The sequence below is a fragment of the Conger conger genome, chromosome 1, assembly GCF_963514075.1.
Source record: "Conger conger chromosome 1, fConCon1.1, whole genome shotgun sequence".
NCBI lineage: Eukaryota > Metazoa > Chordata > Actinopteri > Anguilliformes > Congridae > Conger > Conger conger.
The window spans coordinates 19,865,688-19,882,072 of NC_083760.1; the positions used below are offsets into that span (position 1 = coordinate 19,865,688).

At 43.4% G+C, this 16,385-nt stretch overlaps 2 protein-coding genes across 4 annotated transcripts in view; one reads left to right on the plus strand and one right to left on the minus strand.

Moving 5' to 3' along the window:
* Positions 1-16,061, plus strand: part of dnajc17 (DnaJ (Hsp40) homolog, subfamily C, member 17) — a 46,461-nt gene extending 30,400 nt beyond the window's left edge. The window contains exon 11 of the mRNA XM_061217831.1: positions 15,431-16,061. Within this exon, the coding sequence (XP_061073815.1) occupies positions 15,431-15,556 (126 nt within the window). The 3' untranslated portion in view covers positions 15,557-16,061. The remainder of the gene's footprint in view (positions 1-15,430) is intronic.
* LOC133108352 (cdc42 effector protein 3) lies at positions 656-14,160 on the minus strand. Of its 3 annotated transcripts, none has more exons than XM_061217861.1 (2): positions 14,033-14,160; positions 656-2,004 (listed from the first exon to the last, which is right to left on the minus strand). In XM_061217861.1, exon 2 carries the CDS (start codon positions 1,904-1,906, stop codon positions 1,328-1,330), a length of 579 nt encoding a protein of 192 aa, XP_061073845.1. In that variant the 5' UTR covers positions 1,907-2,004; positions 14,033-14,160; the 3' UTR covers positions 656-1,327. The 3 variants fall into 3 exon arrangements, with proteins under 3 accessions (XP_061073845.1, XP_061073828.1, XP_061073837.1); XM_061217844.1 differs by lacking the exon at positions 14,033-14,160 and adding an exon at positions 4,228-4,685; XM_061217853.1 differs by lacking the exon at positions 14,033-14,160 and adding an exon at positions 4,117-4,685.
* Positions 16,062-16,385: the final 324 nt, after the last annotated feature.

The following is a 16,385-nucleotide window of genomic DNA, read 5'->3' on the forward strand; positions in this document are numbered from 1 at the left end:
ATGTGGAATAGAAAGTGAAGCCTGCTGTAGTGAATGGTGAGGGTACTGAAGACCTGCACGGAAATTACCTTTCAAAATTCGTATGCTTTTCATATGCTGAGTCAGGTTCACGTATTTATGAGATTTGTATTTACATGAAATATGCATATCTAGAAACCACCTACTGTGTGACCATTTCTGACACACCGTTGTGTCGCTACATTGTACATTACGTGTGTAATTAAATAGTGCCAATGCTCCGTAGCGTTGTTGAACTCGACATATTTCAAAATTAAGCTAATATTTCATGTTAACATTACAATGAAGTTGCAGTATTACTATTAAACCAAACAGAACAATTGGCATGTTTAAAGTTATTACAGCTACATGGAGGGAAGAATATAAAAGGAATTTGCTTGTCATTTATTTTGCCTTAATTTAATTCTAGTAAAAATATTTGTTTTGAGTCAGTCTCATGTTTTGAGTAAAAGTATTTATTCAACCTCTCCTAAAGTGTGATTTGGGAGGTTTAACATTGAAACTACTCCATGGAAGTGTTTTCCCAGAGTCTGTATAATACACGTTGTGTATAATGTGCCTTAATCATACAATTACCTAGACAGCTAGACCGTGTATATGTATGTAGTTGTATTATTAATTGAAAACTAAAAGCGGGTTATGGAATTTTGGAAGGTTTGCCTTTTATTTTTTGCTTTGCAGAAGGAGGTGCATTAGCATTTCAAAAAACTATGAATTTCAAAATGTTTATTGTCGTGAATATTTATAAAACCCTTACCCATATCTATAAATATGCATAGAAAAAGGGAATACAGGAACACATTGTGGCTCTTGCAGAACCTGTCAAAGTATATTATACCTTATGAAGCACAAAAATATTGGTATGCACACACATGAATACAATAAGACCATACCCAAATGTGTTTTGTGTCCCATTGTTCAAAAATACCCTCCAGAAACGGAAGGAACATAGACATAACAGTAAGTTATAACTGCTGCCTCTACTATCTGTACAATGATATAAACCGATTGACAGAGGGATGTCAAAAAAAACAGACTCCACAGTTGACTGCTCTGTGGCTGTTGTCTCATTGTCTATTGCGCATTCTCTGTTTGGCCACAAAGCAGTGAGATAACACTTCAATTTAACTCCTCTGGTGGCTCTTGTCAATAAAGCCAAAGGACAGGCATCCAAGAACATTCTTGCAGTTCAAAAAAAGATTACATATGGTTGTGGTGTGTGGTTGTTCCTCTGCCTTTTCTGTCACGTCACTCTTGCGAGTACCCGTTAGATAATGGAAGTGCTAACTAGATGGGAATGCTGGCTGTTTCACTGGTGGAGCTTATCCATCACTTGTAGGACATCGTCGAGGATGGACGGACCTAAGTCCAGGTCCAGGGTGAAAGCAGAGTCGTCCTCCCTGCCCGGGGGCTCCTCCGGGCAGGTCTGCAGAGACTCTGCGTCACGGCCGGAGCTGTAACTGTACCGTCCTGTGCTGCCGCTCCCCGCCTCCGGGGCCAGCTCGTCTCCCTCGTCGCAGTCCAGCAGGGGCATGGAACTACACTTCTTCTGCCTCTGGCTGGGGTAGCGCTGGCCTTCCCAGGCGGGGCCGGTCTGGGCGTCTGTCTCCTCCAGGTTGAGGCGGGGAGGCTTGGGCGGCGGCGCGCAGGCCAGGAAGAGGTTCTGCTCGCTCTGGGAGCTCTGTCGGAAGAGGCTGTGGCCGCTCTTGAGGAAGGACAGGTCTCCGAAGCTGTCGTGGCAGGCTTGCGCCCCAATGTGAGCCAAGTGGCGGAAGTCGCCCAGCGGTAGGCTGATCATGTTGACTGACACCAGCTCCCGCCTCTTCGGCTGCTTCCTGGACCAGCGCGCGAAGCTGGCCTTGCGGTAAAGAGAGTTTTTAAAGGGCATCTTCGGATGCTCGGCCAGCGACTCGGTTACCTCCGAGGACAGAAGTTAGTGGAAAGGGGGTAGCTCAGAAACCGAGGTCCATCGTACCTGGGGCAGCACTAGTGAGGGAAAAGCAAGCAAACAAACAAAATTTATGAGCTTACAATTTTGGAATATTTTACCTTTCATGGTTTTGTTAAAAGTTCTGGCACGAAAGGCGATTTTTCTTCAACACATGAAAGCTAGCTGATCTGATTGTTGACCTTTGCATACTTTAAAGTGAAGGAATTGTATTTGTTTCTGCTGCTATCCGTCTCCAGATGCAAACCCTGGCTGTGGCCAAGGATGCCTGCGAATAAGCGCCCATTCTTTAATGAATGCACCTGTTCCCTTCAACTGCTGGCTATTGCTTTTAGTCATCTCTTGGATCAGGGATGATAATTCGGCACATGTTCCAAAGCAATGCGAAAGGTGATTAAGAGCTACAGAGCTGTTTTTATATGGGAAGTGTTACATTTTGTAGTCTGATGTACAGGACACACATTAATGCAGTACATGCTTCTTGATAAAACTACAGCCATTCCTGTGTTTGAGTCATTGGTATGTTAAAGGAAAGAAAAGAATGTGCTATTTTCCAGCACTTTCTGTTGCACAGAACTGAACTTTCCTGTAGTTTTTGGTTGTCCAGAGGTCATATGTCCAGGAGTCATAGCTTTAACCCCCTTAACCCAGGGATAGGCTGGTGTGGGGGTTTTTGCATTTATTGTGTTGTTTAATTGTTATTGTTATTTTAACAGTGGAATCTTCATGTTTATAAGTGCGGCAGGCACCACCACAATAATCTGTATCTGGTCAAAAACAGAAATGCATCTTCCACTTCCGCTGTGTAAGAGCTTCTGTAACTTTGATTTAGCAATACCTTGAGTAATTCTAGAGTAAATCCCAAAGGGTTACCTTTCACAAGATACCAGGATTTTGTCTTGTCAAAATGGTTCAAGAATAGTAAGCATTTTATTTTGGGTATGTCATATTCAAGCTTGTTTTCAGAAAAGGGGTGCTACTTAAGGGGTTAACATGGAGGCATGGATTGTGGCACAAGATAACTTCACCTGTAAAGTGCGTCATGAATAAGTAACTGATTATTTTATGCAACCTTTAAACCCCTTTCCTTTTGTTCTTTCGCCAGATTCTATTGGTCTTATCGCAGCTTATATTTAATTAGATGAGCAAGGTGAGCTCATAGTCTTGCAATCAAAGCTTGTTCGGACTGGTGCTGCCACATTTCTTACTAGCTATAGTTGCATATTCCTGTGTTTCTGTTTTTAGTGCTAGGAATTGTTGCTGAAATATAAATGGGGAATTGGTCAGATAAATCTTAACTTACACTATCAGTTGGTTGAAAGCATACAAAACATCGCTTTTGTCACAGATTTTGCGGATTGACTCATTGTTATCTGACACCATTACATAATGTTAGTGAGATATGAAGTTAAAAAACGGTGGCATTGTTTTCTGAATGTATTTAACATTTACACTTCAACAAGTGTATCTTTTCTCTGATCAACCAAAAAACACATAACAACCCATAAACCAACTATAAAGTCACATGACACGCCAATTGTAATCAGTTCATAGATAAATGAATGTGGTTTAAGTATATTACTGATAGTGAATGTTCTTGAACATAGTATGTGCATACGACTCATCAAAGTTAAAAAACCTTTCCAGTTGTTTTGCTATATCGCATGACATTTGTGCAGTACTTATTCTATTGAGTATAATTGAGCATAATCTAGTTTGTTACCTTAAAGTGGACAATCCCCTTTTTAAAACACTGTTTTATGGCTGTTTTATAGAGTTACAAGTTTGCCTACATTAGACCCCTATTCGTGACTTGAAGCACTCACTCATAAACATTTGTAGCGCATTGCAGAAAGCATGTTTCGTTAGCCAATAAAGGTTTTATCGGCTCTTGTAGCAGCAGGAGATGGGAGAGCGTGGAAGCAGAAGCATTCCTTTCCAAACAAGTAAGTTGCACAGGGGAGGAGCATTACGTGTAGTTCGGGTACAATAACAATGTTTCATGAGCCGTACTAAAAGTACTTTTTAAAATCACCAGATAAAGGACTTTGCTTCCCAACAAAGCCCATAAACATCAATTGAGATTTACAAAGTTCTGTCAAGAGGAGGGTTAGCATACTGGTCTACCCATTTCAGTAAAAGATCCTTACTCGCTGTTCAAGACAGGTGTGTCCAGGCATCAGAAAGAAGCACTGTACGTTAGAAAGGTATTCCACTTCGGTTTTCGCAGTGAAAGAAATTCACAATCCGCCAGAGCTTACCTGAATCTCGGCATTAGGCGTCCTTCTCCCGTACCTACAGGTGAGTCTGTCAGGAAGCCAGGAGCAGACAGATACCTGCACACGCTGAGAGCATTTCTCTTGACGTGATGGGGCTTGTTCTACTGTTGCGTGAACAGAGAAACTGCCAAATTTGAAATGGTGTCACAACCTGTGTCTCAGTAACAGTCACCGCCGCTAAGTGAAGCTCCGGCTGTTGATGACAAACGCTGCGGCTCACCTGATGTCGGTCTACACTGGCTAAGCGCTTTATCCCTCCCGCCTTTGAAAGCGTATTCCTCAAACCCCGCACCGCCTTTGAGTCAACTTCCTTAGTCAGCAGCCGCCGGGTCCACCCAGCGTTCAAAGTGTCTCAGTCCACGTCACTTATACCATAAGTCCCATTTTACAACGACTCTTGAAGATGGACGTAGAGGAATCAAACAAGCAGGTGGAGTGCTGTTACTCAATGTGGAAGTCGAGGGTTGTTGGGAAAAAACATAACGGACACCCCCCCCTCCCCCCAGTCTGACAAGCATTCCCAGAATTTCTTCTGGTACACCTCCCCCCCACCCCCACAGCAGACTATGGGGTCACCTGTTACCTGGGTGAGAGGGTGGAATGCAGGCAGTCATTTCATACTGATTTACTGTCCTGTTCCAGGCCAGGGAGAGAGTGGGAGAGCAAAGCACATTCTTGTTAGAAAAGCAAAAGGCTTGTGCAGCCTGGAGTTAAAGCAGGGGGCAATGGGCAAGAGGGTTAAATGATTCCTAATCTCCATGTCATTGTCTTCCTGCTGCACATTTCCTGTGCTCTTTGGGCTTGGCTGAACTCGCAAACGGCGAGCCAAAGCAGCACATTCCCAGTGAATGGAGAATAAAGACACCGTATTACACACGGACAGGCGGACAGGCAGGCACGGCATTGCGCACTGAAAGGGAGACTGTATTACAGAAACAAAGGCAGAGGTGCAGGCACAGACATGTGCTTTACGGTCATCAGAATTGTGAAACTGGGCTGGCGAACTGTCGTTTAGTTTCTCACACCTACGCACACTCAGGTTGAGCTGCTGCTGCTGCTTTTCTCGTAATTTTTTTTTTTTTTTTTTTTTATATAAATAAAGTTTGTTTTCCTGGTAGCTCTGAGTATGCCTGGTGATAGGGGAAGAGAGGATGTTTTGAATGAGTCTTTCAGTAGGTTATCAAAAAATCTTGTATTTTAAAATGAATTATTAACTTTGGCCTTTTTCAAGCCGTGCAAAGATTTCACAATGTTTTTCCAGTCGTCTTGTGCATTTGTAATTGTGTACATAGAAAGGTTGTTTCAAATATAGCGTTTGAATGTTTTCTAGATCATAGAAGCTGCATGATATACGACAGGGTGTCTGGTAAAACATTATATCAGGAAATAAATTCCCCAGGTGATTTAAGACTCCAGAAAATTCCTCTACTTGTTTAACCTGTGTCTCCCTCCTGAAATATTAAAATCATATTTCATGTTATTTATTTTAGTCGCCCGTCTGTATCTGGTCTGTGGTGAGCCCTTTGCGTGTCTGCTTCTCACACTCTCGGGCTGTGTCTGGCAGGCCAGGAACTTTTGTGATGGCCTCAACTCTCCTTACGTGTCTGAATAAACCACACGGCTCACCCCAGAATGCCGCTTGTATGCAGAGGCTAGAAGTTATCTCAGGCCAGCAGCACAAGTCTTGGGATAGTCTGTTACGCATTGCTGCTCCTCACTCAAGTGATTTTTACATTCTGCACAGTCCTGGCGGCAGAAAATATTGCTCATCTCAACAATGGGGCGATAGTGTAGCAATATGGGCCTGTATAACTGGGCTTGAGAGGTTACAAGTTCCATTATCAGGTGGGGCACTGCTGTTATAGCCTTGAGCGTGGTACGTAACCTGACTTCATGAAAATATCTAGTTGTATGCAAAATATGTAAACTATGTAAGTTGCTCTACATCTGCATCTGTGTCTGCTAAAAGTGTCCAATAGTGAAAGCACTCTAAAAATGTAAAGGCATTTTCTCATTTCTAATGCCTCTCTGAGTCTTTTGAATCAAATATTTGAGGGCACTAGGTGGATGTTGATTCATCCCAAAGATGAAGCTTTTCTGATGGAGTCCTTTCAGTTTTGTCCAATAAACAAAGTCAGCCCCTCCTTTTCCTGAGTCTGCTCTGACAGTTGTACTGTCAGAGCACCTCGTGTTCTCAACTGGTCTCAGTACAAATGTTATTTTTTCCCCATTCACTTTAAGTGAGCAGTTGGTGTCCCTGTCAGTTGGTATGGTATATGAAGTAGAATTGCTTCCTTTAGGCTGCTGGGTTGATTGCTCTAGCCTGGATTCCTTCTACAAGGATGTGTTTTTCAACTGTGTTTTTCTGCACCCTTCTCAGACCATCCCTGGTTTTGTGGTTTGGTATGGTATGCACCCTCCAGAAACCTAGGATGCTATGCTGTCTGTTGCTGCACTGGTGAAAGTGTTTCCAGATACCATTTTGAATTACTTTTTGAAAATAAAATTTGAGGTTTGTGTTTATGCTCATCATTGCTCTTGTTGTGTGGTTAGTTCTTATAGCGTGCTTGTCTGATCTAAAGGAATTGAACATTTTGCTGTATGTAGTCATTGTTGGGTATTTGCATGGATTCCTGTGTAGTGGTAAGAAACAGTTTAGCTGAAATTCCACTGTAGGTAAAAAAAGAGAAAAAGATACATATTTTTTTCAGTCCTCTGTCAGTGGTCAGGCCTGGGAGATCAATTCATACATTCTACAAAAATAATTTCTGACTCCCATCAAGGTGACTGAGAACTGGCAGCATATGAAAAATTGATATTTGATGTCAAGGTGTGTTCAAATACCATGTCAGACCGCAACCAGGCCTCTCTCATAATCATGTGCTCAGCTCCTTGACTAATGGCAGAATAAACATCCACAGTAAACATGTCTGGGAGCCTGTGGAAGGTGGCCCTCCAGAGCGTCAATGCTTCCCCAGCTTTCCCTCAGAAAGAGCCAGGGCTCTGAGGGAACAGGGCTCGCTCTGTCCTGCCCTGTGAAGAGGGGTCAGTGTGATAGGATAGAGCCAGTGTCCTGTGCTGCTGCAGAACCAGCTGAGATGGTCCAATGGGGACCTCGCATACCTGGGACTGCACAAAGGCTCTCTTTTCAGCATCTGAGTCCAGCCACAGAGGAATTTCCATGCTTGTCTGTTCATTTCAGATTTTATGCTGGGTGTAATTACAAGTGCTGCGGCTCTGGCCCACTCCGGTTAGTAGTAAACGTAAGATGTATGAAAAGATGGTTTGAGTTGGTCACTTGAAAGAGATACACTGGGCTCCAGAATTATTGGCACCAGTGATACATTTACACAAAACATACTGTAAACTAACAAGTAATATCGTTATTGACATTCAGTTTATTTTCCATCATGTGTAAAGTCGTCTGCTTCATTATAATGATTTAATGGAATCGATCAAAGTCTTAACATTATTAAAAGTAATGTAAACGGATCTTTTACCAGCTTTAATGCTAATTTCGGTTTTTTTAATGTGCAAATGTGTCTATTGTCTGCTTCTCCATCCATGTTCAGCATAGGCCTTAAAGCTGGTTTCATAATGTGTAGGACAGCTCCTGTCTGTCTGTAAAGTGCTCTGTCTGGGAGTATTACTCTTGGTAGGAAGGAGGTGGCTTTGCTGAAGCTCTCTTGCATAACAAACCATTGCTCCATCAAAAACCTCAAGCATATTAAATAAACCTTCAACAAGCTAGCCACATGTAATATCCCAATCATTTGGAACTCATTGTTGTGAGGCTCCTTATAGAGTGATTGATATAAACTCAAACAGTCCTTTAAAAAAAGGCAAAACATAGACAAATCGTTTGGTTCAGCCTTCACCATGAAGGCTTGCATTAACTGCATCCAAATGCCTCTTAAGCCATCTAGAAATACAGTACATTTAATCATGTTAGTCTACACATGAGTTGAATTTGCTTTATTTGATTATTTTGTTTCTTTTTCCTGGTTTATGTACCTTTTTCTTATTATTGCACTCTCCCAGGCTTCCTCCTGGACAGATTTTGTTTGTTAACACACTTTGTTGGTCAGTTATTGAATTTAATTTTAGCACCACAGTCAGTCATGCAGGCTGATTATGAGATTCAGTAACTGACAAATGAGGGATTCCACAATGATAGTGAAATGTACAATACCTAGCACATGTTGCTTTGACAAAAATCACCTTTGAAGTATACCTTGCTTTTTTTTTTTTACCATTATATTTTTGAATGTATTTTACCTTTTGGCAGAAGATGTATAAAAGTAACTGTTTGAGACATATCAGTTACAAATATACCCTCCTCACATAATTTTCTGTGTTATTTCAAGTATGTCGGCAAAACCCACCCACTCTACAGTACATTCACATTCATGTTCTTTGATTATATGTTAGGTACATGAAAATAAACATTTTAACCAATGTGTATCTAGTGAAGGCATCATGTTCTCTGCAGTGGAGAGATCTTGCAGACCAGTTCCTCGACCATACAAAGAAAACCGATTTTCTATGCAAGACAGAATAATAAAAGGAAAGGAAAATTAAACAACCAAAAAAGGAAACCATTTTTCAGGGAGATGTTTGAAATTTTCAGTTCTGGGCTAGGAAGTTTTGTATAGAATCTGCTTCATTCAGTACTTTTCAAGCTTTTAAAATAAAATAAAATCATTTTTTATGGATTTCAGGGAAAGATTTTGTGCATTTAGTAAACATAATTGTCATGCTGAATATTTTCATATTTTCATTATTCATCGCACTGGACTAGAGACTTTTCCAGCATACCAACTACACCACAATGTTGCTTTGCCGTTATCTTCGTCTCTATATTTTTAAACAGCTGGTTTGTGTAAAACCATTGAACATAGTGGTTCTTCAGAGGTGGCTCCTTATCGCGTGTGTGTTCTCTGACACGGGAGTGTGGAAGTCTGAGAATGTTTACCTTCCAGTACCTCCTGCCGCCAAATTATTTGCAATTATTAAATTAAGGGCTCAATATTTTGATTTCTTTGAAGGCCAGGGCCGTAAAGTAAACATCACGAGGAGGGTCCACATTCCATCTGCTGTTTGTTCAATGTGTTCATTTGATAAGGACTCATTGCACAACTAGGAGCCCGAACATTTATCACGAGCAGACACCCGCATTAGGAACAGTCACATAACTGCCACTGGCACCACCACACTAACAGTACCTATCAATTAACAACTCGTACCACCACACTAACAGTGACTATTAATTCACAACTGGCACCACCACACTAACAGTGGCTATCAATTCACAACTGGCACCACCACACTAACAGTGGCTATAAATTAACAACTGGCACAACCACACTAACATTGACTATCAACTACACTAACATTGGCTATAAATTAACAACTGGCACCACCACACTAACAGTGACTAATAATTCACAACTGGCACCACCACACTAACAGTGGCTATAAATTAACTGGCACCACCACACTAACGGTGACTAATAATTCACAACTGGCACCACCACACTAACAGTGACTAATAATTCACAACTGGCACCACCACACTAACAGTGACTGTTAATTCACAACTGGCACCACCACATGAACAGGGACTAACAACCACATTAACAGTGACTATCAATTAATAACTGGCACCACCACACTAACAGTGCAGATGCATACATAGATACATAAGGCCAAACTGCAGAAGTAGACATTATAGCACCTTTAAGTGTTAAAATATCTAAATGTATCCAATCAGTCCATACAAGTATTTAAGAGAAGACTTGTTTTTCCATCCTCTTCTGCCTTGATTGTAGTGTAATGTGGAACATTTCTAACTTTTTATTCTTATTTTGAAGTGCAGCACATCCTCTCTCTTGTAGAACATGAGCAGATTTAATGGTATGGCACACTTAATATTAGGCATGCATGGGTCGGATGGAGTGGGATGGGTGAGGAATGGCTTCCAGTGTAGTTTAGATGGCAGGAGATTCATTGTCTATTTACTAGCAAGAAAAGGAACAGGTTTGACCAAATTGTAGTCAAGTTATCTAAGGGTGCAACAGGGTTGAACCACTTGCAGATGAACAGTTTTAAACTAATTGGCTAGACCTCTGTGTGAATGGGCATAGACAGCAGATTTAGCTGCCGCAGTAGAGCCTATAATGCATTATCTCTGAGCAGTCGTATGAAAAGCAGAACGTGAACATCCTGTTTTTGTAACCTTGACAACAGTTGTCTTTCATGCCAGTGCCCCACCCTAATGCAAGTCTTTTGTCTGATTACTGCTTTAGGGTGTGTTCCCCCTCTTCTGTTTTTACATATCTGGGAATGCTGTAGCTACCCGGCTGGTTTACTTTTATCTAAATTACCAAGAATTATTATACTAACTATTAAATCAAAATGAGTAATTTTAGTTTCAGGTGGCATTTATGTGTCCTGTTCTATCCAGTATTCCCATATAAAACTTTAATTCAGTAAAGGTAGAGGGTAAAATAAAAGGTTTTTCTCTCACCTGTTCTCCTTATTACTCTTATTAGTAACACTGTTCCTGTGGGCACCTGTCTTTGTCCCTTTTAAATGTTTTTTTCAAGCAATGAAGGTGGGATTCAAGTGTGGACATAAACAGTGGCAAACTTATAGAGGAATTCACAATATTACTTTTTAAAATAAGCGAAAACACTTTTTAAGTAAACATATTGAAGCTGCCATGGCGTTTTTTCCCCAAATACATTCAGTCAATCAATTTTTCTGTGTTCATCATTCATCCACATTGTACGTTTACATTTCAGTTAACCACTTAGAGATAAACAGTGAATAATTTGAAATATAGTATTGTGGCATAATATTTATGTTGCCATGACAAAGACAGGCCAGCTCTCTGACCTGGGCCCTGAGTACTTGCACATCTGCTTCAGTCTCACATGATGTTGGACCATGTTACGATCCAGAACATTCTTTTTAGATCAGTTTCACTCTGTGTTCTGGCAAAGTGTGTTCCCCCTCTACATGTTTATTTGAGTTCAAGAGCGAGCCTGGGCATCGACCTGCAGAAATCGCACTTCTAATGATGTCTAAATAAGTGTTTGGCACACATAAATCACTCGCTCCACACCCTGCTGACACAAACGGCCGAGAGACGGGCCACTCTAAACTGCAACGTAACCATTTAAAACTATACAAGCAGTGCCACTATAGCAGTGTCGCAACCTCCACTTTGCTGGTATCAGTCCAGTTAATCTTTGCAGATTATGTGCAAATGTGATGATGTGCAAAATGTCTCCAGTGTTTGAGGAACTGTGGTACAGTTCAGGAGAATTTGTGAACGTGATCCAAGGGCAGCATGCTATTGGACTTGCTACAGTGTTGGAGGCTAGCTTGAGTTCTCATTCAAAAGGCTGCCTCAACTCAGAGGTGCAGTGATCCTGCAAAACTACAACGCCCAGATTGGCGTCGGCCCAGAAGGTCTGTAACGGCTGGTTTCTGTTGAGGCGTTCCTGCCTGCAGAGCATCCATAAACACAAGCTCTGTGATTGTTTAAGAGCCGTTTGTCTGACAATTTTGCTCCCAGCCACCATAGCTGATGGTTTTCCTCTGCACCTCCATGTTAAGGAATTGAAGGGAAGGAGCTCCTCGCTTTGTATTCTGCTGCTTTCTGTGACAGCCTTTTTCAAACAAACAGATCCCAACCCTCCACTTGAGCAGATGCAGAAAGAGAACAGGATGTCCCCCTCAAATTCACTCCCTCTGTCTGTCTCGCTCGCTCTCCCTCCCTCCCTCCCTCTCTCTCTCTGTCTCTCTCCCTCTCTCGTGTTCTTTTGGGTCAACTTGAAAAGGAGAACTTAAAAGCACTTCAATGGAGAGCGGGCTGAACGTTGTCTAACCAGATCCAGTTCTTTTCATCCTTTCCCAGGCATTGTTTAAAGGGTGCTTGTTTACCATTTCGGTACACAAGTCTAGATTCCCAGCGCTAGGCTAACGAGGGCTGTCGGCTGACTGGCAGGTCAGACAGAAGGGAAATGAGACGCTGAAGAGTCACACGTGGCTTCGACGGGCAGGCGGGCCGCACACACACACACACACGCTGCGGTCATTAGTGTCAGCACGCGGAAGATTTATGAACAGGAAGGATGAGCGGAGGGAAGGCCGTCTCTCTCTTTCAACACCATGTCAGAGGAGCTAAAGAGGGAAGAGAGACCAAACAGTCTCATCAGGATGTTTTTAAATCTGCCGTTACATGCCACGTCTGCTCGCGTTCCCCCGAGGGCTGCCACATTCAGTGGAGAAGAGGAAGGACAGCCACCCCTTCGAAGGTTTTGATGAACACATTTGAAAGGTTACTGTGGAAGGATGGACAACGTTCGCACCTCTGAAACGTGTTGATGAACGCCTGTACGCAGCAGAGCAGTGCTTGCAGCATCGCCTGCTACGACTGATGCCGCGTCTCAACCGTTTCACGTGAAACTAATGAGTACCTATTCATGACTATGTCATTCTCACTATTGTGAAAGACTGTCTGTGTATGGAACTTTGCGTAGGAAAATACACAACAAATTGCCTACTCCATCGTATTGATTTAATAAGGAACGCAACATTTTATTCTGCAATTACGGGACTAGTGGCAACACTAACCCCCCCCCCCCCCCCCATCCCCACCAACCACCAAAGAAAAATAAAAAGATACACATCTCTAAACACACACGTGTACAGATGTGTAGCGCGGGGTGACGGTATGTGCCTGGAGAACACACGCAAACACCTGTGAGAAGTCCTGTGTGTGGCTGTGACACACAGCACAGGATGGGATGATGTCATGGGAGCTCCGGCTGTGCCGGGGAATGATGTGAGCCCCCAGGCAGTGACTGATGCCTGACGTCTTACTCACCCGACTGGGCCCCTGTAGTTTACGGCGCCCGGGCCTCCGCCATCCCTCAACCTTCCTCTGTGGCTTTGCAGGCCTCATTGTCTCTGTTCTGTGGTCTCCGGACCCATGGCTGCTCCGGCTCGTTTGTCCCCCACTAACCGCTTCATGAAGCACAGGCTGAACTGCTTTGTAGGTTTTTTTTGTTCTTTTACATTATTACATTACGTGGCATTTATCCAGAGCGACGTACAACAAAGTGCAAATCAATCACAAGATCAAGTGCAAAAGTAGACCTGAGAGGACAGTACAGTTCCGAGTCCTAGTGTAAACATACAGAAATTCAGAACTCCTTGTTCTCTTACGGAGACGCAGAATCCGAAGGACTGCTGCCTATGTGGCCTGCATGCCAATCATAGCCATTGCCTTAAGTAGCAAAGCAATAATTTTGTCATAAAAAATCGTAAGAAAATGGTCAATAATGCTAATTTTTGCTTGTTTTTAATCATCCACATATGCAGTGCTGAGAGTCTCCAGTAGAGGTCAGAATGCAGTAGATGTACATTTGCAGAAAGTGAAGACCGTTTCCTTCTGCCGGGCAGTACATTTTGTTTTTGCTTAATGCAAGGTATAGCGGTTGTTTGTTTGCTTAATTCCGCTCGCGTGATGTTTCATGGTTATACATCGGACAGGGACTTGAGCTCACATAGCTGGAATGATAATCACAGCCCTTCTTCCAGAAACTGGACGGGGGAGTACACTGCACCGTCTCTCCTCTCCCCCCCCCATTCCCCTCTCACGCTTACAGACGGATACTGGAGTCCCCATTATCTCTTCCAGATGCTTCACCTCACACACACGCACACACACACACACACACACACAGAGCAACGGATGCTGCTCTATGCTTACCGTCTTGTTAGGAAGACACTTCTTTGGCACAGGGGACTTCCTCCGTATAATCCCCTAAAACAATAGTTTATTCTCCAGACTGAGTGTGTCCCCCTGTCTGGATTAAGGGCTGCGGGACTGCACTGGGCTTGCCTCTTTATTTTCAGGCTGCGCTTCGCTGTCATAGAAACCACATAACACGGGCACACAGAATCTGGGGCACTTCTGTTCCGTACAGCCCCGATTAGACGCTGGACAGAGGTTGACTCACACCAGCTCCTCTCCACATTGAGGGAATCCCTGTACATGAGGCGATTACCCAGAAGGCCTTGCCTTGAGTTTAATGAGCTCGGACGAGAGACTAATTTTGTCAGTGTCTCACACCATGCGTTTTGCACGTATTGTCTGTCATCCACATTCCTTCTTTTTCTACCCTGCTGTAGAAGAACACGTTCGCTGCATGTGGCGTACATCTGAAATCTAAAATCATCTACGTGCGCTTATTTTATGTTGTGAAAAGTGCCCTACAGTTTTCTTTTGCCTACAGTGCTTTGGACAGGAAATATTGTTATTACATGCGAATGTATTCTGCATGACAGCTTATATGCAAAATGTACTGTAGCCTCTTATTGCAGCAAATAATTAACAGCGATATGTTGTCAAAAATCCATGCCTTGCACAATGCAATTTTGTGGAGTCTCTTGCGAGTAAAGAAGTGAGATCAGCTACAGCAGGCTGTGTAAAAGGCACCCCTGACTCGGAGGCCCCGGTCCAGGCCAAAGACACAGCGGTGGGAGCCGCCAGGCCTGAGGCCTCTCTCCCTCTCCCTCTCCCACAGGGATCCTAAGACAGATAGCTGCTGTTGGGGCCTGACATCAGCAATGTGCCTAAGAGCAGCCTGGGCCCTGGGCTGAACACTGCAGTTCTCCCGCACTCCCAGTCTCGCAGTTCAACAAAGCGAAGCGGATGAGGACACATTTCGGGAAAGCGGGTCCGCGCTGTGGCTCATTTCGTATGCCCACACTACTCCAAGGTCCTCTGAGGCTACCGGAGATTTGCCTGATTAGTTAATGCGTGGCTTTCGGAGCCGGGTAATTGAGACGGTACCAGGAGAGGCACATCTGTTTCAGAATCAAATCCATACGAACAGACGCTCGGGTCCATGGCTACAAGTCTCGCCCCGGTTGGTTTCTCGTGCCATGAAATCTCCTCGGTGGAAACCACTGAGAGACTTTTTGAGGATGTGATTCCCGGAGATACCGCGGTCTTCGCTAAGAATAATAGCGGTCGAATCCTTAGTGAACGGTGACTGATGCTATTACTCGTGTGTAAATGCGTGGATCCCATTCCGTGAGATACATCGGGGGCGTGGGTCCTGAGTTGGCTCTCTAACGAATGTCTCTCTGCTGCCCCCTGCAGGGATCCCTGAGCACTGAGCGCGACTACGAGAGTGTGGTGCTGATGAGGATGAGGCAAGCGGCCGAGAGACAGCGGCTGATCGAGGAGATGCAGCGGGAGGATGAAGAGGAGGCAGCCCGGTCCTAGCGCCGGTCTCCCACACAGACACTATCGCTGCTGAGCTTTAGTTCAATAAAGCCAGCCTCATGTTGTGTGTGTTCAGCCTTAACCGTAAACGATCAGGTTCACCGCTGATAGACCCTCTGCTGTCGTCTGATTGAAGTACTTACCTGGTAGGTATTTGGTGGTATGGTTGACGATGATTCCACTATGGTTTATTAACGGTCACTGTGCTAAATTCAGTTTTTATTCCAAAACAAGGGTTTAAAGCAAAGTTCACAGTCTAATTCAGGATCTCAATGTAACTTCAACTCTTTGCAGACTTCAAAAGAGTTTGAGTCTTTTAAGAAAAAGGGCTATTCAGTTGTAGTTGGTCCCATGGCTGCTGTCATTTAATTACCATCTGTCAGCACTGTTCTGGTTATTTCTAAACAGAAAATAAAACTTGTTTTGGTGCCCTAAATTGCAGCCAAGAGCAAATGAATTGTTTTCCCTTATGCAATATCACTCTTTATTAAATGGTTACATTTCATCTGTGCAGAGTATTTTGTCTTTTGAACAACCCAAAACCACAGATTGTCTCTCCCAAAACGATATTTGCGGGTAAAGAAATCACATTCGTGTCTGAAGTTTCACCAGAGACGGCATTTTGCATACTTGGGGATGGTCAGTCATCCTCGGGAATAGTAAACATTGGGTTTTATGTGGACGGTGCGGCTTCACGTGATGAAAAGTGATTCTTTGAAGTCTCTCAGTAATAATTGGGGTGGTTAGAATGATTGCTCTGTGAGTTGTGTGTTTGGGGCTCTGTTCCAAGGTACAGCATCCCCTCGTGAAACAAGACGAGGCCTTCAAC

Excerpts from the sequence above, each read along its gene's own strand:
- LOC133108352 (XM_061217861.1), bottom strand. The coding sequence starts at position 1,906 with ATGCCCTTTAAAAACTCTCTTTACCGCAAGGCCAGCTTCGCGCGCTGG.